Source organism: Podarcis erhardii (assembly GCF_964252035.2).
Source record: "Podarcis erhardii genome assembly, chromosome: 4".
NCBI lineage: Eukaryota > Metazoa > Chordata > Lepidosauria > Squamata > Lacertidae > Podarcis > Podarcis erhardii.
This window is the reverse complement of record NC_138508.1, coordinates 13,397,369-13,421,497: the sequence shown is the minus strand read 5'-3', so window position 1 is coordinate 13,421,497 and position 24,129 is coordinate 13,397,369. Positions and strand designations below refer to the sequence as shown.

The window sequence follows — 24,129 nt, the reverse complement described above, 5'->3', positions numbered from 1 at the left end:
ATGGCTGATTTGAACCCGGGTCTTGCCAGTCCTAGCCCAACACACTCTTAACTACTACACCCCACAACTGTGTCCTTTTTGGTGTCAGTTGATGGGAGACTTCGAAGGCTAATTCTACTGGGACAGTTTGGGGAGCTTCCCTTAAGTCCAATGCTTCTCTTAAGTCACCTCTAAGACCTTTTTTGGTGTTGAGCTCTGTAGTCGGCACCCCAAACAAGTCCAGCTTTTTAAAATAAATAGGTTCCTAGTCCTTATTGCTGTGATGGGCACCTCCAACACACAAGAGTCGAGACTTGGCGAAAACTTAAACCTGAGAGGGGGTTGCCAGTTGCCCAAGGCCAATGGCAGAACCCCACTTGTAGCATCATAGAATTGTAGAGTTGGAAGGTCATCAGTCCAATCCCCTACAGTGCAGGAATCTTTTGCCCAGCGTAGGACTCGAACTCGCCACCCCAAGATTAAAAATCTCATGCTCTTCTGAGCCTGCTTCTTCCCCATGTGTGCTAAGAATATAAAGTGGCATGCATGTATTCTCAACAACTTGGGTCCAAGAAACTTTAAGAGGAGTGCTGTTAGCGGTCTTACAGAGGCCCTACTCGCCTCAGCTGGAAGTCAGGCATTTAGTGTCGCTGGTTCATGCCGTTGGACACTTTCAGCAGAGGTCCAGCTGCCATCCTTTGCTTTTGACTTTCAGGCGCCCCTTAAAGATCTTTTTTATTCCAACAGGACTTTGCAGTTTAGCTGTTTTTGATTAACTAGTCACCTTCATGATTATCTGTAATTTTATTTTTATTTTTATATACCACCCTGATGTTTTCACCGTATAGCAGCATGAAAACACTTTTATATGTAAATAAAAGAAAACCAGGAACCAATTTTGGCTTTTACGAGGGAAGCTTCTGAGCAAGGCGTGTTCAGGAAACAGGATTCGGCTGTTTACATTGCAGAATTGTGGCTTGGCTTGAGAAGAAAAAAACAAAAGCCATTATCGTTCATCCTTGGCAAAGTCGGTCAGCAAGAACTTGTGGGGATCTTAGAGAAGACTTAATCTGATTTCAGTGGGTCCCTGTTGAGATTTCCTCCAATCCTTGTGCGATGTGTTTTATCTCGCTTCCCAATTTTCCCTCTGAAGGTTGACAGTCCAGCTGTGTGTGGGGAGAGCATGCCTTTTTTAGCATGGTGGCTGCCCACTGCCATTTTTATATGCAGTGGTGCCAGAAATCTTTAAAGATCTAAACTGCTAGATTATTCCAGTACACCTCCTTAGTGAATTGAATTTAACCAGTCTAGAGCACTGCGAGATTTAGTGCACGGGTAGGCAACCTAAGGCCCGGGGGCCGGATGCAGCCCAATTGCCTTCTCAATCCGGCCCATGGACGGTCCGGGAATCAGCGTGTTTTTACATGAGTAGAATGTGTGCTTTTATTTAAACTGCATCTCTGGGGTATTTGTGGGGCAAAGGAATTCCTTCATTTTCCTCAAAAAAAAAAAAAAAAAAGTCCAGCCCACCACATGGTCTGAGGGATGATGGACTGGCCCACAGCTGAAAAAGGTTGCTGACCTCTGATTTAGTGGCTATCTGAAACAGCTGCATTCAAAGGTGCTTTCACAAAGCACTGACTGGCTTTGCCCATTCCTGGGGTTTTTAAACTGACAACACAGCAGAACTATCTGCATAAAGCAGTGGGAATTTAATTTCTTCAGTCACTGGGACAAGTCAAAGCTAAGAAGATCTTGTACCAATCAAATTCTTCCCCATCTTCCCTAGGCTACTTCCAAGTTTTTGTTTCATTAAAAAAAAGAGAGAGAGAGGAGTTCCTGACTTCCAGGAGCTTTTACATCATGTTGTTGGCCTTGAGGCTTTGAAACTTGGAAGCGTTTCTATGTTCAAAACAGTGGAGGTTAAAATACATCCAGTGAATTTGGCACACACCTGTTCACACTCAGTGAACATACGTTTACAATCTTTCCCAAAGCAACCCATGAAATAAAGAGATTCACAACGGTATATGCTTCATTCTAATTTATTACACGAAATAAATATTAACATCTCATGGCAATTCTTTACTATCTAGACCCAAGTTATAAACCAACAAAAAATGTTAACCATGTTGCAACCGAGCAATCGTACATTAATTTTTTTTTCCTCTGTAAAATCCAAAGAAAATTGGTTTGGTTTGTACTATGCACTTGTATATTTGATGACTTAAAAAAATTAGGAAAATTTGAATCTGTTTTTTGCTCCCAAGCTGAACCTGGGTTTTGCTGTGAAATCTTGGCACATGTCCGAAGTCAAGAACGTTATTTTTGTTATGTATCCTTCCTAAGCTTTAATTTTAAACATATGGATGTGAATGCAGGTTAAGAAAAGCAATCCAACGTTTGCAGGAACATCCTCTGGAACAGCAGTTTTCTCCTTAACAAACTTTCTTCCAACACCAAGAAAAAAGAAAGAAGAAAACACATCTCCAATTTCCACTGAAAAGTCAATTTAATTAAGCACAAGGCTTACAATGAAGCCCAAGTTCGATTCCATCTAAAACACGTTCGAAACCGAAGTACTTTTATTATTATTGGATGGTGTGCATAAACATTACACTCCACAGATAGCAAAAATATCTTTTATTTATAATTTACATTTCCACAAATGAAAAAATCATACAATTTTCCTTACATATACAGTCTATTCCTGTTAAATTTTGTATGTCTTCTACAGAACTTCCACACAATAGACACCTGACACTGTGCAGGCAATAAGAAATTCAAATACAAAAATGTATTTATTAACCAAATAAGCAGCTGGGGCCCTGCCCCAAGTGAACACTTTATTCATATAAAAATTATTTGCCTTCTAGAGTCAGCTAGAACACAGCAGCTCTTCCCTGGAATAGAAAAAAATTAGTTTATACTGACTCAACCTTTTCAGGCTCTGTTTTAATTTCGGCCAATGGGGGTGAGCTCCCCTCCATACAATCATCACCAGGTGTATCCTCAGGCTCTTCTTTTACCTTGGGACTGTTACAGGAGTCCTGTACTTCTTGCTTAACAATATTCAACATAATATTTAGCGGGTTCTCTACAGGTGTCTTGCTAGGAGATGGCGTTGAATCAAATGACGAGGTCTGTAAGTAAAAATTAACACCATATACGTTAATTTGCACTACCAAAACATTTCAATGGTAACTTTTAAAATGTGATTTGAAAGTGGCAGGTGTAAAATGTTGCTTCCACAATAGGCATGCTTTTTGCGATGATACATCTAACACAAGCAAGAAGGCAAAGTTTTTTAAAAGCAACCTAAAGCCATCAAACCCAGATTCATTGCTGTTATTTTTAAGTAATATTATTTTGAAGAGCTGGTTTATTATTTGCCACACTTTGGAAATAATGATGCATGTCTGAATATCCTCCTCTTTACATGAATGAATGTGCTTCACAGCACATTTAAAACACAACACATCCTTTTTTTTTTTTTCAGTCTATAGACTAACCTAACCAACACATTTAGCAGATCTGATACATAAACCGACAGAAAATAATGCACTTACATTTTGATAATCCTCGTAGCATGACGGATGGTATATCTGGAGAGAGAGGACAATCAATCTTAATATCTACATACTTTAAAAGGCATAGAAGAATACACTGCAAAGCAAATGCAACTTTCTTTTTCATACAATCACAAATTTCACTAAATTCACTATACACAAAACTTTATAGTTCTTCTGCACAAACTGAAGTCTTCGGCCTCCATTTGCTAATACAGTGGTACTTCGAGTTATGAACAGTCCTGCTTACAAACGCTTCGGGTTATGAACTCCACAAACCTGGAAGCAGGTGTTCTAGGTTGCGAACTTTGCCCCAGGATACGAATGCAATCCGCTTGCAGGCCGCAAGAGCCCTATGTAGGGAATGCATGCCTAGAGTTAAGAACGGATTTCCGGAATGAATTAAGTTCGTAGCCTGAGGTACCACTGTATTTTACTGTGTTTGGCACAGCTTGCTTTAAAAGTGCAGTCATTTAACCATTTCTAGAGGGGCAGCTATGTTAGTTTGTTGCAGCAAAAGCAAGAGTGTGTCTTGGGCACATGAAAGACTAACAAATTTATTGTGGCATAAGCTTAGTGGACTAGTCCATTTAATCGGATGCACAAAAGCTTACGCTTTAATAAACTCATTAAGTCACAAAACAAAAGATTATTTAGCCAAAACCTGGTAATCAAAGTCAATGTTTTTCCTCTGTGCTGCCACCAAATATATATTCAACATTACCTTCTCGTCTACTCGAATGGCATTTTTTAGGTGCCACTCCTCCTCTTCCTCATCCCAATATTGCTCAAATTGCTCCTGGCAGATTTCACAGCTCTGAAATGTAGGAAAGCAGTTAAAAGAGCAGTATTTACATAAACAGCGCACTTGTCCTTTTACTCTCAGTTCACCAGAGAAGTTATGACAAGTAAAAGGTAGGTACAGTATAATTGCAACAATTCTGGGTCCTGCTATTAGCAATATATTAAGACTGCGAAATTCTGCTCTTTAAATGTATGAAGTGGTTTCAACCCATAGTTGCCATGCTTTTGAAATTACTGCTACAACCAAATTCCTTAAGAGGAATAAATAGGAGTGTTTTAAAAGGGATTCTCAAGAACAGGAGGGGGGAGGAGAGAGAGAGAGAGAATCAGGAAGTTTGAGTGAATTCACATTTAGCTTATAGAGCTTTGCTGTCAACTCATCCTTCTTACCATAAACCTGCATCTACAAAGAAAGATTTATCTTCCACAGTAGATTTTTTAAAATAAAATACACTTGCACGCTTCATATCTTTATCTAGTGCAGAATGTTGGAAATATAGTTAGGAACAAAAGTAAGAATTTCTACAGAGTCAAGCCAGTCTCAGGAAGCAAGTTTACTGAGGGCAGCTTACCTCATCTGCTCCAGCTGGGCCGGCAGGGACACTCTGAAACTCCTTCTCCTTAGCAGCTTCTTGTGTTTTCAACACAACTTCTTCATGCACTTTCTCAAAGAACTGGCTCTTTGCACGTTCCTCTAAATCAGCTATTTCTTCGAACTCTATCCAGTCCTAAAGAAAAAAATATTGACAAAGCCAATTTAAGATCCTACGAGTTCTATCTTTTACTCTGCTCACGCAACTTTCCACAATACAGTTCTGCACAAATCTTTAATTATCCTCTCTGGTTCTGTTTCTTAGGATCAGGGTCACAGCATATAGGGCACAGTCTTCCGAATCCTTACTCTTGTAAGAAAACAAAAAACCACTAATCCACCACCATTTAAAAAATCCTCAATCCGTTAGAGCTTCTTGAGCAATACGTTAAGCTTGAAGGGTGTGTACCATTCACCTAGTAACACATCGGTGACAAGCTTTTCATAAATCTCACGTGCAGCACAGATGTCAGAATCCACCCATTCATGTTTGTTTAAGCCAAAGTCTACCAGTAGTACAACACCTGCACACAATTAATTCAGGCATGCAAGGGAAGAATATTTATCTCTGTATGACTATTTCCTTAGTCACAGGAATCTCAGGTTTTCATTTGTTGTTTTGTTTTAATATTTAATCCCTGCGAGTGCAAAGAGGTTCCTGAAAACTCATCTGCAAACACGACATTTTAAGAAGCAGACACTGTGACATCTGACCACCAGAGGGCAAACTTGTGACGCTGCTCCCACACTAGCCTATATAGGGAGAAAAGTGTGTGAAGCCAAGCAGGAAGCCACAGAGGCAGAACACAGGCAGCCAACTACTATAAAACAGGAAGTAGGTGCCCTCAAGGATCTAAGAGGGGAAGCTTTATAAAAAGGATCGAAACTACAATCTGCGAGGGATCTGGTGACATTTCAAGGCAGAGGCACTGCCCAAATGGAACTCGGTGCCTCCAGAAAGCTAAGCTTTCAGAAGCAGAGAAGGAATTTAAGATGGCGTTTGAAGGCTCATGCTGTTTTAAGTGCATATTATCTTGGTAGTTTGTTTTACTGTTATGCACCTGAATCCTTTGGAACAGGGCAGGCAATAAATTTAACATTAATTCTCAGTCAAACAGACTGAGCCGCCACTTACCGTTAAGCTGTAGTACCATCTTCTGTGAGTGACTTTCCGGCTGACATCCTTTTCCGTGCGGTTCTGACGATAGTGCCAATCCAAATGGTCTGCATATACATCTGTCTGTGAAGTTGTGAACCTCATTCCACAAGAGTAACACTGAATGCCAGTATAGAGCCGGTTTATAATGCTATCGTATCGCCTGAAAACAAGTCGGAAACTAGTTAGCAGCAGATTGTGGCAATTAGTTTATGGAGAAAAAGTCATGCAAGCTTCAAATAATTCTGTTAAGCAAATACAAGACAAAACACATTTCAAGTTGGAAAATTGTAATTTAACAAGCACCAATCAGTAACTTGCACACCAAGGAACAAGCTCTAGAGCAGGAGGACTATAACTCTGCTGCCTAAGTTAAGAAAAAACTTGGGACACCTTTCCCATTCAAGAATTAAGAGGTCTTGTTCATTTAGCTGGGGCAGGGAGCTCATGAAAATAAGGCAGGTTATGCACGTCCATGAATGAGAAAATAAATGTGTCAGGAGGAAGCCAGCCAGCACTTTCAGTATGTGGAACTGCATTGCGAATCAAGACGCTGCCACACAACTTTAAAAAGGCCCAAAATAAACCTTGAAACCTTTTTATCTAGATCAGAGACCTATAAATCCCAAGATACTATCAGTGGTTAATTCTTAATTCTTTAATATGCTTGACATACCAAAGTGATATTTAATACTTATCACACACATAAATATAGCACTCTCACTGTCCTTAAAACAGCAATTACTTGACTTTCACAGTTAAATTCAAGTTAGATCAACAGTTTGACCTAAAACTGTTAAATGGCTTACTTAATTCGACATGACATGCCTAGGTACATTCTGTGTTACCCACCCGCCCCAACAAATGTACTTACTGTTTTAGTTCTTCTATAACGAAGTTAGTTAGGTCTGGGACATCTTGATCCTCAGTCTGGTCTTGATCCTCCTCATCCTCCTCTGGAGCTGGTTGGGCAGAAACTTCACTGACTTCTAAACAAATGAGGTACGTTGTCAGTACTGGGCCAAAGCGTGTCCTTTCAAAACTGCATCATTGTCAAATTAAAGCAGGCAGGTCTAAAACACGACAGTACTCCTCTGTCCCTAGTGATTACTGTATTGTTAACAGGTGAGGGGGACGTGCAAAGTGCTCCACAGAAAACAGCAATCAGCTGACGTCAGGTGCCAAGCAGGGAGGCCGGGATGAAATGGTCTGGCAGGCCGAACCAGACCCGCAAGTCAGAGGTTCCCCATCCCTGTATTATAGTCTCCACCCCCATCACTCAGCCCGGACACTGAGGTCCAGCTCCGAGGGCCTTCTGGCGGTTCCCACACTGCGAGAAGTGAAGCTACAGGGAATCAGGGAGAGCCTTCTCAGTAGTGGCGCCCACCCTGTGGAATGCCTTCCCATCAGATGTTAAAGAGATGAGTAATTATATAAAATTTAGGAAACATCTGAAGGCAGGAAAGCTTTTCAAGGTTTAATGTTTTACTATGTATTTATATATGCTGGAAGCTGCCCAGAGTGGCTGGCACAACCCAGTCAGATGTGCGGGGTACAAATAAATTATTATTTTTATTAGTAACACACGTGGCAAACTTCTTTCAATTCCTCCAACTTTGTATCTTGACTTTAAAAAGCAAAACACAAAAGCTATTCCCAATTATATGCCTTTAAAACAGGATACACTGGATCTATTTCTCAATCTAGCCAGTTCTGAGTAGCAAAGGAGGAGGTCAATACTGCTGATTTTGAACAGCAGCTGCTATTAAAAACAGTTAACTGTTGCAAGATGCTTAGACAAAACATATGTATCATACATACCAGCTTCTGTCATAACAGCCTTTAACATTTTAACTATTCCTCACAGAACAAAAAAGGTAAAAGTTATACTTACGAGGTGAAGTTGAATCAGTCTGTAAAACTTTGAGAATCCCTGTAGAAAGTAGTTTTGAGAATAATTCATTTACATCAAGTTGTCCAAGATGATTATCAGGATAGGAAAGCGGAGCGTTCCCTAAAAATGGGACAAAAAATGACACTACTTTCAAATAGCTCTAAGACTTAAACAAGATCATATGGTTCACAGTCCAAAACATTTTACGTTCCCTTTCCTTATCTTCACTCTTCCTTTATTCTAAAGCTCATTTTCAATTTCAGTTGCTTCTATCCTGCTCACAGTTCTCTATACAGTTCTCTACCCTGACCGTTAGGTCCAGTCATGGACAACTCTGGGATTGTGGTGCTCATCTCGCTCTAGAGGCTGAGGAGCTGGCGTTTGTCCGCAGACAGCTTCTGGGTCATGTGGCAGTGCATGGAAACGCCATTTACCTTCCCGCCAGAGCAGTACCTATTTATCTACAGTGGTGCCCCACAAGACGAATGCCTCGTAAGACGAAAAACCCGCTAGACGAAAGGGTTTTCCGTTTTTCGAGGCGCTTCGCAAGACCAATTTCCCGATGGGCTTGCTTCGCAAGACGAAAACATCTTGCGAGTTTTTTTCCTCCCCCCCCCCTTTTTCTAAGCCACTAAGCCGCTAATAGCCGCTAATAGGGATGCTTCGCAAGACGAAAAAAACACTAGATGAAGAGACTCGCAGAACGGATTATTTTCGTCTTGCGAGGCACCACTGTACTTGCACTTTTGACGTGCTTTCAAACTGCTAGATGGGCAGGAGCTGGGAACGAGCAACAGGAGCTCACCCCGTCATGGGGATTTGAACAGCTGACCTTCTGATCGGCAAGTCCTAGGCTCAGTGGTTTAGACCACAGCGCCACCCGCGTCAAATTGTTGTTTTATAGCAACAATTAAAAGAGTTCTTTTCTTGCTAAATTATGCTGTTGGATTGCAGATGAGGATTTTTGCTTACATATCCATTATTTCAGGATATAGCTCATGAGATACAGTAGATAACATTCCCTAACCAAGTGGCAACTGTTCTGCACCTGGTCCCCCCTCAACTCCAACCATTATTTTGACATGGCTCCAGTTGAGTAACTTTGGGGTTATAGTAAATAGGGAAGTAGCCCTGGCAAATCTGAGGTTTGTTCAGGATTGATGCAAAATCTCCTTTATTTGGCTCTCCAGATATTGGTGGACTACAGCATTCATTAGCCCCGGCAAGCATGGCCAATGGTCAGGAATGATGAGAGCTGTAGCTCAGGAACATCTGGAATGTCAAAGGTTCTCCACAGCTGCCTCGTTGGTAGCTGATAAACGTTTTAGTAAAAGGACAAAAAACAACAACTCGCCCTTTAAATACTGACCTGGTTGATTTTGGACAAAGCTTCCAGGATTTTGTGCATGAGCTGCTAAGAGAGGCTGCCCTGGATTGTACGGTACAGGTTGAGTAGATGCTACCGACATAACAGGAACCTGCCAAGAGGCAAATGCTGTTTTAGTCAGAATATTCAGCTATTGCACTGTTAAATCCCAAATCAATGAATGGTGTTTGGTTTTGCATTCAGTTACAACACAGCACGACTCTATTTTACAGAAGTAAAATATCAATGAAGTGAACAGTATAAAAATAAAACTTTAAGCATTAATACTAAAACCAGATTAAATCAACCCACTTTCTGGGACAAAGTGCTCCATCTATATTAATATTACGTATTTCTTTCAAAACTGCTCATTTTATCTTTATTTGGTAAATTTTAGTACATCTACTTATTTTTAAAGTTTGGTTTGATCTGTATTTTTAATTAAAACTTTGTACTATTTTATGTAAACCATTTAACAGGAGGTTTTTCTATTAAGTGGTATATTCTATTATATACATATATTGTATATGTTATTATATACATATTGTTAAATATGTTAGCAAAATATTGGCTTTCGTTGTGTTTCCAAGAAGTACCTTAAATTCCAAGAGCTATACAAGCACGCTGGTGCTTAAAAGTGTTGGACTAGGGCATGGGAGACCATGATTCAAATTCCCAGTCTGCTATGAAGATCACTGGGCGACTTAAGTTAAGCTGAGCCTAAGTGTCAGCCTAAGTGTGTATCTGAAGAAGTGTGCATGCACACGAAAGCTCATACCTAGAACTAACTTAGTTGGTCTTTAAGGTGCTACTGGAAGGATTTTTTTTTTCTTTTATTTTTTTTTGACTATGGCAGACCAACATGGCTACCTATCTGTCAGGCAAGAGTTGCTTGTGAGGATAAAATGGCAAGGGGGATTATGTCACCCATAGCTCCTTAGAGGAAACCTAAGATATACATGTAATAATAACTAATTTGACTATCATTATTTGATTCCCCCCCCCACACACACACTCAATAACTTTGGCCAAAAACAACAAAAACTCAACTCCCCCCCCCCACAATTTTTGAGTCCACATTTTCACCTTCTAAAATATGGCAACCCTAACTTAGCCCTACCTGCCATGAACAAATATCTATATCTACACACACATATACACGAGACACTCCTGTTACTGAGAATGCAGAAAAGAACAAGCATATGATTATATATGAACAAGTATATCATCAATTTAAGTCTAGAAAGCCCCTTACCTGCTGAGGCTGCTGAACATTTCCCGTCATACCACTGAAGTTTCCATACTGAAGATTCTTGTCATCATAGTAAGGTCCAGGCGCCCTGTTAATAGTGTTAGGAAAGTTCTGTGCTCCAGAACCAGGTGGCCCATTGAAGTTTGGTCCTTGCGGGTTATCAAATATTTGCTCAGTTCTCTGGAATTGCATTCCTTGTGATGGTGCATTATAGGGTGGCTGATTGGGAGGTTCATTGTAAGGGCCAGTTTGTCCATAAGGTGGTGTTTCGAGTCTTGAGGCAGGATGATTAGCTACATTTTCCATTCTTTGACCTTGATGACCAAGAGGAATATCAAATCGTGTTGCCTGCTGGTGTTTAGGATCTTCAAACCGTTGAGGTATTGGTGCATCAAATCTTGGGGGTATCTGCTGACCCGGAGGACCATCAAACCGAGGTTGTGTCTGCTGAGCAGGGCCCATTTCAAACCTTGGACCAGGTTGCACATGTAATCCATCCAGTCTTTGCATAAGTGATGGCTGACCAGGTTGACCATCAAATCTTGAATGACAGCCATCAAACCTTGGCCCTGTTTGGTTAATAGGTCCTTCAAACCTAAGTCCACCTCCAGCCTGGCCTGAAGGCCCCTCAAACCTGGGACCAATCCCAGACTGACCATGAGGCCCCTCAAATCTGGGACCAACACCTGGTTGACCATGTGGCCCTAAAGGCTGCCCATGTGGCCCCATAGGCTGTCCATGAGGACCTTCAAATCTTGCTGGCTGCCCATGCGGACCCATAGGCTGTCCATGTGGACCTTCAAAGCGCAAATTGCCTCCTGGCTGGCCAAGAGGTCCCATTGGCTGCATATGAGGTCCTTCAAATCGCATGCCAGCCGCTGGCTGACCATGAGGCCCCATAGGTTGGCCATGGGGGCCTTCAAACCTCATTCCACCTCCTGGGGGACCATGAGGGCCCACAGGACGGTCATGAGGCCCTTCAAACCTTATCCCACTTGAAGGTTGGCCATGTGGACCTTCAAACCTCATTCCACCAGAAGGCTGGCCATCAAACCTCATAGTAACTGAAGGCTGATCATGTGGTCCCTCGAACCTGATCCCAGATGACTGACCATGTGGTCCCTCAAACCTAATCCCAGCAGATGGCTGACCATGAGGTCCTTCAAACCTTATTCCACCTGAGGGCTGACCATGGTTCCCTTCAAATCTTATACCACTCATTGACTGGCCTGCGGGCCCCTCAAATCTCAATGCTCCCCCTGGCTGTCCCATAGGATTCTCAAACCGTATAGCAGTCCCTGCACCAACTTGCCCTGAGGGCCCTTCAAACCTCAAGGGACCACCACCCATCTGTGCTGGTCCATCGAACAGAGAACTTTTTCCTCCGGATTGTCCTGGGGGCCCGTCAAACTGAGATGCTGGCTGGCCTAGGGACCCCTCAAACATTAAATTAGTCTGCGGTTGTGGTCCTTCAATTCTAGAACTTGCATTAGCCAGCCCTTCAAAGTGAGTTCCTTGTCCATCTCCACCTGCCCTTGTTCCAGGATGTCTAGGGGAGCCCTCAAAATGAGATCTTTCCTCCATCAGTGAACTAAATCTTTGCTTTCCATCCGAAACCCCAAATCGTGATCCTGTATTCTCAGTAAATTGTTTCTCTGGTTCTTCGTATCTTGCTCTCTTATAATGTTCATTGAACGGAGACCTCCGCTCATCTCGAATACCTTTAAAACAAAACAAAACAGCACTGTTACTGCCTGAAGGCAGTAGTATAGTATACAAAGCGTAGTATACAAAGCAAATCTACAGCACTGTGAGAAGTATTTCCCCAAAATTATCAAACCTGAAAACTCCAGTATATTTTTGCTGCACTTCTGATAACCAAGAAAATATTTAGTTTCTTGATTTTCCCTAACTATAATACAGATAATGGAGGTATTTTCCCCAAAGCTCCTTGTACCTTTGGAGGAGTTGGACTCATCGTGTCTTCTCCGGCTGTCATGAGGTGAATTTTCAGAATATGGTCTGTTACTACCAACAGGGGAATGCCGCCTTGATCTTTCACTGAATTGACTCCCCGATTTGCTTTTTGTTTGTTCACAATCCATGCCAGAAAGAAATGTCTCATTCAAGTGTCTCTCGAGTAAAATATCTTCAGGATCCATCATGTTGAGTCTCGGAAATGTATGCTGAACTTGCGTTCTTTTTAGCTTAGCTTTATGCTCATGATATATTAAATCCGCATCAGACAACAGGGGCTTCTTTTTCGAAATTCCCTTTTCACCTGTGGGACTATCCCACACATTGCACCTGTGTTTTCCTTCCTGATACTGGATAATTTGGCGAATCTGATGGCACAGAACAAGAAACTCATCTTGCGTTATTTCTCCAGATGACAGTTGTTCATTAGCCTGTGACAAGAGAAAAGGTTAGAGTTAAATTTGGAAGGCTGTTAGGAAAGAATATGTGAATCTATAAAACGTTAATACTTGTTACCTTCTTAAGTAACTCTCTCTTGTTTGCCAAGGTCAGTTCTTTCGGAATCTGCAAATTCGCATCCACACTTAATCTATGTTGCTGCTTTGGTGTGCGAGGTGATGTAACTCCTTTACTACTGGTTGCCCAGGTGTCCCTGTGCCTCTGATGAGGTGATTTAGAAAGTCCTTGGTGTTCTTCAGTTGGCTGGGGGCTGAAATCCACAGAAGCAAGAATGTTAACTTGACACAATCTCCCAACATAGTGTGATAAAAACAACTATTTCACTTTTGCTTTAGCGTCATAAAACCCCTGCCTGTACCCCTGCCCGTACGGGCCAGTCGTGTCCGACTCTAGGGTTGCGTGCTCATCTCGCTCAAGAGGCCGTGAGCCGGCGCCGTCCAAAGACACTTCCGGGTCACGTGGCCAGCATGACGAAGCTGCAGCTGGCAAGCCAGCACATGGAAACGCCGTTTACCTTCCCGCTATAAAGCGGCACCTATTTATCTATTTGCACTTAAGGGTGCTTTCGAACTGCTAGGTGGGCAGGAGCTGGGACCAAAAGACAGGAGCTCACCCCACCGTGGGGATTCGAACCGCCGACCATGCAATCAGTAAGTCCTAGGCACTGAGGTTTTACCCACAGCGCCAGCCGCGTCCCATTTAGCATCATACCAACACGGTTATTCTTTGGCAGTAACTTCAGATCTATACCTACGATGGCAAATTAAATTTGCCTCATAAATGCCAACTTACTTTTTATTTTCTTGCCAACCAGATTTCCACCTTTTATTTGACTTGGAACTTGACCAGTTCTCCACATTCTCCTTAGGTTCCGAGTTTGCTTTTGAAGAATGCAAGTTCATTCCTTCCTGCGGTCGGTCTTCATGAGTTTTCTTCGGCCTCCTTGAATCTCTCACTTCCTGCTTCCTTTTGTTAGAGCTCCTTTCTTCCCGTATTCCCTGCCCAAAGTCCTCTGCGTGGGATTGCTTTGGTCCCGACACCCGAGACTTTGCAGTTTTAGGTCCAGGGGAGAGACTTCTGAGCCGTCTTTTGGGTGACCTCCTGTCTCTTCGTTTTGGAGAATGGGAAGATGGTGACCGAGATCTAGGGGAACGTGACCTTTTCCTGGTACCCGACCTTCCTAGCTTTCCAACCTGTTTCTCTGACTCTTCATTATTGGGATCTTGCTTTTGGACAATGCCATTAATTATTTTGGTTCTACCACTGACTGGTCTATGCTCTTCTTTGTCTTTTCTCTCCATGCATCTCCTCTTTTCTTTCAGATCATCATCTTTACCATCTGGTTTCTCTAGAAGATGTTTTTTCAATCTTGGATCTCTCTTGCTTATTTCAAATACCCTGGTGTTCTCACTTTCTTGGTTTCTAGTATCTTTAGCATGAAGCAGCTTGTTCTGCAAGGGAGATGGAGACTTCAATTTTGAATCAAATTGATCAAACTCTTTCTTTTGAGATTTCTCATTCTGTTTTTGTCTTTCTTGCTTTGATGTACTTTGTTTTTCAGCCTGTAGTGTTTTGCTGACCTTTGGATCAGCCTGATTGACTGGACTAACTGTAAAATCTTTCCTATGACTTTGATCTTTAGAATGGGAAGAATGTTGACTTGTTCTATTAAGACGAGGATCTCTGTTGGCCGTTTTGACATCATGGAGTGGAGAGAGACGGCTTTTTTCAGGTGACAGACAAACTTGATGAGGAGCTTTAACTGGCATGTGAGATGGTTGTGGAACATGTGGCTTCACAGATGCTTGACTCAAGCTGGATCCACTTTGCTGACCACTAAGAGAAACCGCCTGAAACAAAAGGTAATAAAAAGAAGCAAGTATTTACAACACTAGCACTTAAAAAACCTTAAGTGTTTCTCTTACCTACTGTACAGCATAAAAATTCAAGACTAGGTTTGAAAGTATGGACTAATTCTTGAGTTCTAATTATATATAAGAATGCACCTACATATTAGAAAAGAGAACTTGCAATAAAAGGCATATAAGTTACTAGCTTTTTGGATAAGCCTCTCTATTTTAGAATTTTCTTGGAATACTCATGATGTCTGTGAATGTGTCAAAGAATATACTAATCATTTCCTATCTCAGATTGTAAGGGAATTTTAGGTTCCTTCACTGAAGGTCAATAATTACAAGGTATGTCAATAAACGTTCATTGCCTTATAAGATGATGGAAAATTATGCAGTATTTCCAATATACTATTTTTAAACCATTTTAGTTTTTTGATAAATTATACTTAAAGGGCATAAACGGTATTTCTGTAGCCGACATAAACATAGTATAGAAACCTCTTGACGACATTAGAACATGTTCTGCAATCCTGTCTTCAAAACACAGATGGCAGGGAACATGTGGCCCTCCAGATATTGAGACTACAATTCCTACCATTCCTGAGCATTGGCCATGCTGGCTTGAGGCTGATGAGACTTGGAGTCCAACAACTTCTGGAGGGCTGCAGGTTTACACCGCAAGCAAACCATGAAAGATTAACACATCACAAAATATGACACCACACACAAATTGATTCTGGAAGAAAACCCATTGTGGTTACTTGTGAGCTAGACTATACGTGACACTTGCTACGGTAATAAATACCTGTGGGGTATCAAAGCTCTCCCTTGGTCATGTATTTGAGGTCAATGACTTTCACTTGCATGGAAGAAAACTCACAATGTGATGGTCCGAATCTCAAGCCCTGGGTTCTGCTAAACAACAGTCAGGGGTGTGGAATTTGCTATACACGGAAGTGCGATTCACGGACCAAGTGCCAAGTGCAACATATAGGTTTTACCATGACACTAGAGGTAGTAAACATTGTGCCCTCAAGGTTGAATGGCTATCTGTCATGGATGCTTTAACTGAGATTCCTGAATTGCAGGGGGTTGGACTAGATGACCCTTGGGTACGTTCCAACCCTTATGATTCCATGAAGGTGTTGCTACACTACAACTCTCAGCCTCCCTTGCCATTGGCTATGCTGGCTGGGACTGATGTGAATTTTGTGGAGGGCGCTAAACCATGTGTCCAAATTAATGATAACCTCAAAACATGGTAGAAAAACCTATTCCTATTTTTATTAACTTGTTGAGCGTATGAAAGAAAGGTTACAATCTGTATTGCGGCTTGCCCCACAGATCAATCAAATTTAATAGTCTTAACAAAGGCTCCACCAAATAAAAGACAACTGAAATGGGCTAGTGACAAACACTGGTCATGTTTTGCTTTGCTTGCCGACATGCTACAGCAGTCATTTCTATCCTACTCACCAGCTGTGCTTTAGTCTGCTCTAGTTCCAGTTCTAATTTTTTCTGTTGAAGTTCTAACAACTGTTTTTGTTTTGCTAGTAGCTGTTGTCTTATTAGCTGCTCTTGAGTCAAATTCTTTTGTATTTCAGGAACAACTGGAGTAGAGGACACAGCAGAACAGGACACAGGAGGAGGACAGACTGCAGGGCTAGGTGCAGGTGGTTCCTCAGGCTACCAAGAAAATGGTAAAGAAGACGATTCTTATTTGTGGGGCAAAGCAACCAGCAGTTAACTCAAAGCTACAAATGTTCCATTGTTCTAAAATTCTTCATTTTTGTACACTTAAATTAGAATGCATAAGCAATGTCAGACTTTTAACGTAAGTTTAATGCTTTCACCTCATTTATGTTTTGAAAGTACAATCCCTACCATAACTACCAGTCCTTTCTTGTCACCTCAAAGCATGCGAAATTCAAAGGCCTGAACACAAACTCATATAAACATAGTTTAAAGCAGCATTTAGTTGTCGAAACTTACCGATTTATTTAAAAACTTAGGATTCACATGGATGCTAGAAGTATTCACATTAGGGGGTAGCGGTTTAATTGGCCAAGCAGGGTCTACTGAATTCACCCGGACATCAAGGGCATAGAGTTTCTTCAAAGGGAAAATTTCATCCCACGTGGAACGCAATTTAAATAAACTTTTCCTAGTATTTTCATCCACCTAAGAAGAACAGAACAATTCTATGGCTTGTTAAGTTAATAAAACATTTGTTATGCTTCTTTCTACAACTCAAGACCAGATACTGTGTTCTAAAGCTGTACTCCTGCTCATTTGTGTGTACTGAAGTGCCACTGAAATTAGTAGAAATCAGGTGCACACAGCTGAACGATGGACTGTGGGTCTCCATGTAACGGGATGGATTAAGGATAAGCACACATAACAGAACTAGCAGCAGCTGATTTCCCTAAAATGCTATGGGTTAGGGAATCACGCTGAATGAGGTGGGCTTCACCATATTTCTTCAATCCCCTGTGCACAACCTATCCCATTCAGCAGGGTTCCTTGACCCTCATTGGAGTATTTTCTCGACATAGAAGTCAGCTTCTGCCAGTACCGTGATGTACTTGCCCCCAGGTCCAACATATCGTGATTTGCACAGTACCATATACATTTGAAAACAGTAAACCCTCCACATGTGTTATAGACACAGCCATGGTATCTTTTTATTTTTACATTTTATATTATCCCAACTCAACCATCAAGGCAGTTCACATAACAAGTTCAATATCATAATATGCAGATAATTTTCATTTCCCAATGTTTTCATTCTGCATCTACTATTCCTGGTAAAGATATAAACCCAATACAGGCAATTCAGTGACTACTGCATTGATACTACAATCTTATGCACTTACTCCCAAGAAAATCCTGAAGCTGAGATATACTGAGCAAAAATGCCTAAGATTAGGCTGTTAAATAGCTCAATCTTGTCTCAAAATATATTAATTCTTCTCCAGCTAAAGCTCCGTACTACCAGTCAGGCTTAAATAGGCTCACAAGGGTTTGTCTCAATTTTTATTAATATCATTAAGTAATTTAAGATTAAACAAAACTTGATAAAGGGAAGTAAGCACTAATCCAATTGTTTTGAGCAATTCCAACCCTTTATTAAACAGCACTGGGGAATGCTAATTCAAGTGGCATATTCTTATTTCCTTTAATGATTTATGTAAAACTGTTCACATAAAAATTATAAATATGCATTCTGTATTTATTTATTTTTAAATCACCCCAATCCTCTGGCCAACCCAGTTTGAGAAATCCTAGCATAAGCAATTGCTCAGAAATTAAAGTGAAACATAAAAAGACTGCAGAAGTGAAAAGGTTGGGAGTCAGATAATGAAAGGTGCTCATTATCAAAATATAAACTTTTAGAATTCTTGGCAGGCAGGTTCCATTTAAGTATCTAATGTTTGCATACACTACTATAAATGAATGAAAACATAACTTATTGTATAATCAAAACGAGAAGTGTTAAGAGTGTATGCAAACACACACAAGGTCACTGATTTCTCTGCAAGGCTAAAATATCTTATGCATGAAAAGTTCAGCATTGTAATAAATGGCACAGCTAAAGATCAAACAGTTTTCTAATACAGGCCTTCTCACTCTGGATATGCTCTACACATTTCCAACTATGTACTGCTACACTTTTTTAAAACCTTGTTTTCTTAATATAACTGGAGTGTGAATAGTCTAAATATGAAAGGTCCTACTGCATTCTTTGCACTTAGTACCCAAGAAAACCCAAGACTGAGTGTCAAGTTATTTATTTATACAGCAACAAATTTGAAAACGATTATAAAAGCACATATATATGTATATATACCTTTTCAAACACATTAACAAATGTTGCAACTAGGTTTTTAGTAAACGCAGCAAGATATTCTCTCCCAACATTCTTGACAATGGAGTCCATAAGGTACATAACAGGAAGTTTCTCATTAGAAGGAGCCTGGAGTAATAAGAAGAAAACTTGAGACTTTTAGTTATAACAAAAACATGTTGATTTCTCTTTTAATTTAGAAGTTACCATTCCCCAACCCACCATATCTTTGTTTTGGAACAATTATTATGTAAAAGGTTGTTTTCATAAGCTAACAAGCTCAACACCGCCCCCCCCCAAAAGAGTTTAGCTATATTTGGTAGAGTGTTTTTCTTTAAGAGGAGGGGATACTCAACCTCTGCAATGGCAGAAAGAACTGGCCCATGTTATGGTTAGGGGTATCCAAACCAACCATACTATACTCAATTTAAGCACACACTAGCATCTGCTGGGATCTCTAGAAGGAAGGACATGGAATAACTTAAAAGATTTGCAAGTCCCATAAAGAGGGGGGATTCCAAGCGCATGGACCAATGGTGAATACCGATGTCTGAGTGAGCCATATTTGGAAGAGTTACTTTGCTGCAATCCAGAAAAAATGCTATGTCACCAAGTCTGACCAGTTGAAGCAATTCGACTCAGATGCTCTCAAAGCTATATTCAAACCATCCAACCCGAGCAAGAAAAATAAGAGTATAAATCCATAATGAAGCTATGGTGTTGAATAGTCGGGATTATAACTGGAACCAAAGACTGGCACGGAAGACAGTCTTCAAGTCTGGACACTCTTCAATGCCCAAGGAGCCAAGTTGGATTTTTTCGCCATACATAAGACGGGCCCCAAGTCCGTGCAGCGCAAACTGTGTGCCGTTGTGGCTGCATGTCCAAAGAAAATTGAAGCCTTCTCAAGTTCTGTTCAAAATGAATCCATATCAGGAAATGGCAGCAAGCTTCCAGAAAGCATCAACGTGTATTTATAAAGACTTGTTGGGAAGGATAATTGCTTATTAACTGTCTTCCGTTTCAACAGGGGTAACTTAATTCCCATTTACCACCCAACAACTCTTAAGAAAAAAAAGCTAGTATTTCTGTGCAGTTTAACATCTGGCAACTCACAGGGTCTGCAATAACTGTAAAAATTCCATTGTCCAAATGATATTGTCCTTGACTGTCCTTAAAACTAGTATTTTCCCCACTAAATTGTGAGGAAATTTGCAGAAAACTCTGGCAACTTATTTTTTAAATTGTGAGAAAACCTGAACCACCCTTGATTTATCTGCACCCTTAAAATGTGTGGCTTTGAATTTTTTATGCACAAAGATATGCAAACCATTTCATCTGAAATTTGCTTCAAGGGAGAATTATACCAGTAAGTCTTCAACCAGGTGGGGCCTCTACCAAATTGCATATAGTGACAAAATAATAATGGAGGGAAGTATGCCTTCATATGAAACACAAGACCACCAGACAAGGCATACAGGGCATGTAAGGATTAACTCCCCAACAGCTTGGAAATGAAAACTGGGCTATGTACATAGAGATCTGATTTTACACGCTACAATAGGACTTGGGAAAGCACATGGGACACCTGTATCCTTTTTTAAACCCCGTATGTGTTATCCTCAGACTTCCAAGGACAGCTGGCAAGGAAACACAGCTGACTTTAAAGTTCTTATTCCCAAAAGTTATGTTCTATTTTCCATCTTTAAATATGAACAGCAAAACTGCTGCATCTGTATAATATGTCATCATATGCTCACACGTGGTGTGAAAACAACATGTGAAGCTATAGTGAAATAAGGCAGCAAGCCTGTAACAGGATCTGGTTTTAGGAATTAGGAAGCAACCCCCACCTTTTAACGAATTGAATGCCACTTTTGCGAACCATACTTCAGTTACCATACTTCCCCATTAGTCTCTAAAAGAAAGCGCAGTGGGATGTTGGAGGTCCACCCCTCAAGTGGAGACAAACCCAACTTAGAGATTATCCAGCAATTGCAGAAGGCAGGAAGGCAACACAAACCACTAAGAAACTGAAGGTAAATTAACCTCAAGCCTATCTGCAGTGAAACCATGCCCAGAGTTTGCAACAGAATGCTTGCTGCACTCCTTCAAACGTCATAAATGAGTGTTGATAATGTGTGGGTCTGTGTATTTTTGATGGACTTCACCAAAGGTTGAGCCTTCCTCATAACTCCATTGTACCCAGGCTGTAGAATAATTTAACACTTGGAAACAGATTCTGCACTACACCCGGTAAATAAAAAGACAAATACATATTTCATACATTTTATTTACATTTTAGGAATACCAGTCACACATTTCAAAGTCATTTATTTAAAAATGTAATAAAAACCACTCTGGTTTACACTAAATAGAAACTGTCCCCAGACAACACTTTCCTTCAAAAGTGGTTTTCAGAGAACTCAAATCTCTTGTTTCATCCTGGCCACTAATGACAGCTAGGCAAATCTAATTAGAAGCACAGGTTGTAGATATCTTTAAATACACTTAAGGGGTATGTAACCACCCTCACCCCACTCTAAGACAACAGTACTGGAATTGATAGTGTGTTACGTAGTTCCAGTCATGAACAGAGAAACTGAAAACATTAAGGATAAGTATGGGAAAGTGTCTGGAGAATATGATGTTAACCAACCTACATTTTAAACAGCCTTCCCTATTAGACCTTTAAATTTTACTTTACTTTTAAATCATCTTAAACCCCTGATTAAATTAGCAATTAAAAAGCCCAGTACCCTAGAAGAAGCCAAGGGAGGTGGGAGGGAGAGGAAGATGAGCAATAACTGAGATTATTAACTGGAATAGGGATGTTACTCTATTTAAAATAAGGTTTGAAAGCCCCCCCCCCAGGGAAAAGGTGTTATGAAACCTAAACCACATGAAGCCAGCTGACTTCTATCAGAAAATGACTGGATTCGGAGTCTACTCTTTCTTTTTGTATCATATGCCTCACTGGCGCCATGTTGGGATTGTACAGGCAGCTGCGGTTCCTTCAGACAGGGTGGAACACTTGTTTCCCTGCCTTAATGAATGGGCTGCTCTAACAAGGAGTGGATCATACACACAGGCACATGCATCCTTCTAATTTGGTACACCTCTATTACTCAGAGCAATTCAGGAGCACCCCAACATCTTCTATTTCACAGGAAAAAAAAAAGAAGGGGGCTTATGTGATATAAAGGAATCCTTGATTGTAAAGCCTTATCTCCTTTAGCCTGATTACTGCTAAACGATTAAGAAAAATGACAAAATATTATGGTACAGCTAACTTGAACTAAGATTGAAACATGTTACTTGTGGAGGCACAAACTGCAGGGCAAAGCACTGCTATTGCTGCACAGTCACTGCCAGGCCGCCATGTTGTACGCCTAGTTTATGCATGCTTGTGAAACCCAACAAACATTTCCTGAATTGCTTGAGGTGGATAGGGAAGGGAATCAGGCCTTACATTCAAATTCACTGTGCTCTTCCAGATTTCCTTGCACTCTCTGCTGCTGCCAATAAACAGCTGTCACTCCCCCCCCCCACCTGACTTCCCGCTACCAGACTGTTTCATTTCCCCATATCCCAAAGAAGGCTATACCTTATGCTTCACTGTCTTTTCACATCCCTATGCCCCCATTTATCAATATTCCTCTTTACATTCAGCTAATATTTCCTTCTGTTTCAATCCAGCTCCACCTAGATCTTTTCCTACCTCTCTAATGCTGCCTTCCTCAAAACCCATGCCCTATCTTTATTCCCAAAGCTGGGAGGGATTCCCCTTGCCACAATTTCCAAATGCCTATACTGTCCACTATCTGTTCCTAATCCCAAAGCCACCTTCTTGTTACCCCAAGCACTTCCCTGCAGCTCCCCCGATCCGACTAGATCAAGAGCTCTCCCCACCATAACCCAACCCCCAAGACCTACGGCTGACAAGTTCACCTGCTTTTAGCCTACACTAGCGTGGGTTTTCCCCTCTCCGCCCCGACTTTCTAACATGCAGCTTTTTCTACTGGCTTTTTTATTTGTAAAAAAAATCCGAGCCGATTTTTTATTTACTGCAGCCTCTTTTCGAAGGAGGTACTTGGGCTAAAGTAAACACCCCGGGATCGCCATATGCTCTTAAAATGCGCGCGAGTAAATAAACTCAACCTCTCGCAAAAAAAAACACAAACCAACCCTTCCTCTGAGCTTTCCTTTTCTAAGGTATAATAAATATTACTATTAAGGTTGGCTGTACCCCCCAACCGCCAAAGGCCGTTGCCTTCCTTCCCCTCCCGCAACATACCCAACCCCCCTCCCCCACTGCTTTTCCTTCCTAGGCCTGATCCTATGCCTTCCCCTTCCCATTCTCGCCACTAACCCCAGGGGGGAAAAATCCCTGAACTCTTTCCTCTCATACACACGACACACACACACACACGAGGTCTAGAAAAATAATATGTCGGTGTGTTTGTTTGCGGGCTGGGGGGTTGGGTTTTTTTGGCTGAGATCTGTCCCTAGAGCTATGGCAGGAGCCTGGGCGGGTGGGTTAAGTAGCTAGGTAGGTAGAGGGGGTGGGGGGGTAGGTAGAGAGAGCGTATTCGGCGTAGAGTGTATAAAAACCTTGGCGACTTGCGCCTCGATCAGCGAGACGATGTCCTTGGCGTGTTGCACGTTCTCCTCGGCCAGGATGGTCAGCATGTTGATGTGCGGCTTGCTGTTGAAGGTCAGGTCCTCGAGCGAAGACTGGTAGTCGCGGCAGGCGTCTTCCCCGCTGCTGCCGCCGCCGCCGCCGCCCACGGGCCCTTCCGAGGCCGCGCTGGAGCTGCTGCTGGAGCTGCTGCTACTGGAGCCGCCGCCGCCCGACATTATTCTCTCGTCCCCCACACGCCAGAGGCCGCGCGGGGGGAACGGCCGAGCCCCTCCGGAGAAGAGAAAAAGGAAGGGGGACACACAGGCCGACCCCCTCACTCTCTCTTTGCTTTTTTGCTCCCCCCCTCACACACGCACACACACTAAGCGCCTCTCTCCCGCCCCTGCGGCTGTCGATGTCGCCGGTGCCCGCTGCTACACCCTGGCCGGCCTCTTCTGGCTCATCCTCCGCGCCGCCGCGTCCTCGTCAAGCAGGAAGCTTCGCAGGCCGCCGCCGTTTTCCTCCGCCAAACCGCTTTCCTCCGTCTATTTTTCCTCTCAGCCCACCCGCTTCGCCTCACAAACGCACGCACAAAATGGCGGCGGCTCCCGCGGCTCGCGAACGCCTTCTTCCTCCGGCTCCAACCGTTGCGTCATGCGAAAAACTGCGCCGGAGGGGGGCGGGGGCGGGCAAAAGCGCCGGGGAAGCGCCTTTTGTTCGCTGGCCGAGCCGCCATTGGCCGCCGCTGACACCCGAG

General features: G+C 42.0%; 1 protein-coding gene across 2 annotated transcripts; it reads right to left on the bottom strand.

The window, feature by feature from the left end:
• Positions 1–2,605: 2,605 nt before the first annotated feature.
• Positions 2,606–24,058, bottom strand: PCF11 (PCF11 cleavage and polyadenylation factor subunit). 2 transcript variants are annotated; one of them, XM_081858935.1, is made up of 16 exons: positions 23,363–24,058; positions 18,752–18,877; positions 16,894–17,082; positions 16,378–16,587; positions 13,841–14,898; positions 13,106–13,298; positions 12,570–13,020; positions 10,616–12,333; positions 9,349–9,472; positions 7,995–8,114; positions 6,975–7,089; positions 6,080–6,263; positions 4,925–5,080; positions 4,273–4,365; positions 3,549–3,584; positions 2,606–3,122 (listed from the first exon to the last, which is right to left on the bottom strand). In XM_081858935.1, the coding sequence occupies exons 1-16, from the start codon at positions 23,606–23,608 to the stop codon at positions 2,904–2,906; spliced, it is 5,238 nt and encodes a 1,745-aa protein (XP_081715061.1). In that variant the 5' UTR covers positions 23,609–24,058; the 3' UTR covers positions 2,606–2,903. The 2 variants fall into 2 exon arrangements, with proteins under 2 accessions (XP_081715061.1, XP_081715062.1); XM_081858936.1 differs by having other exon boundaries at positions 9,364–9,472; positions 23,363–24,057.
• Positions 24,059–24,129: the final 71 nt, after the last annotated feature.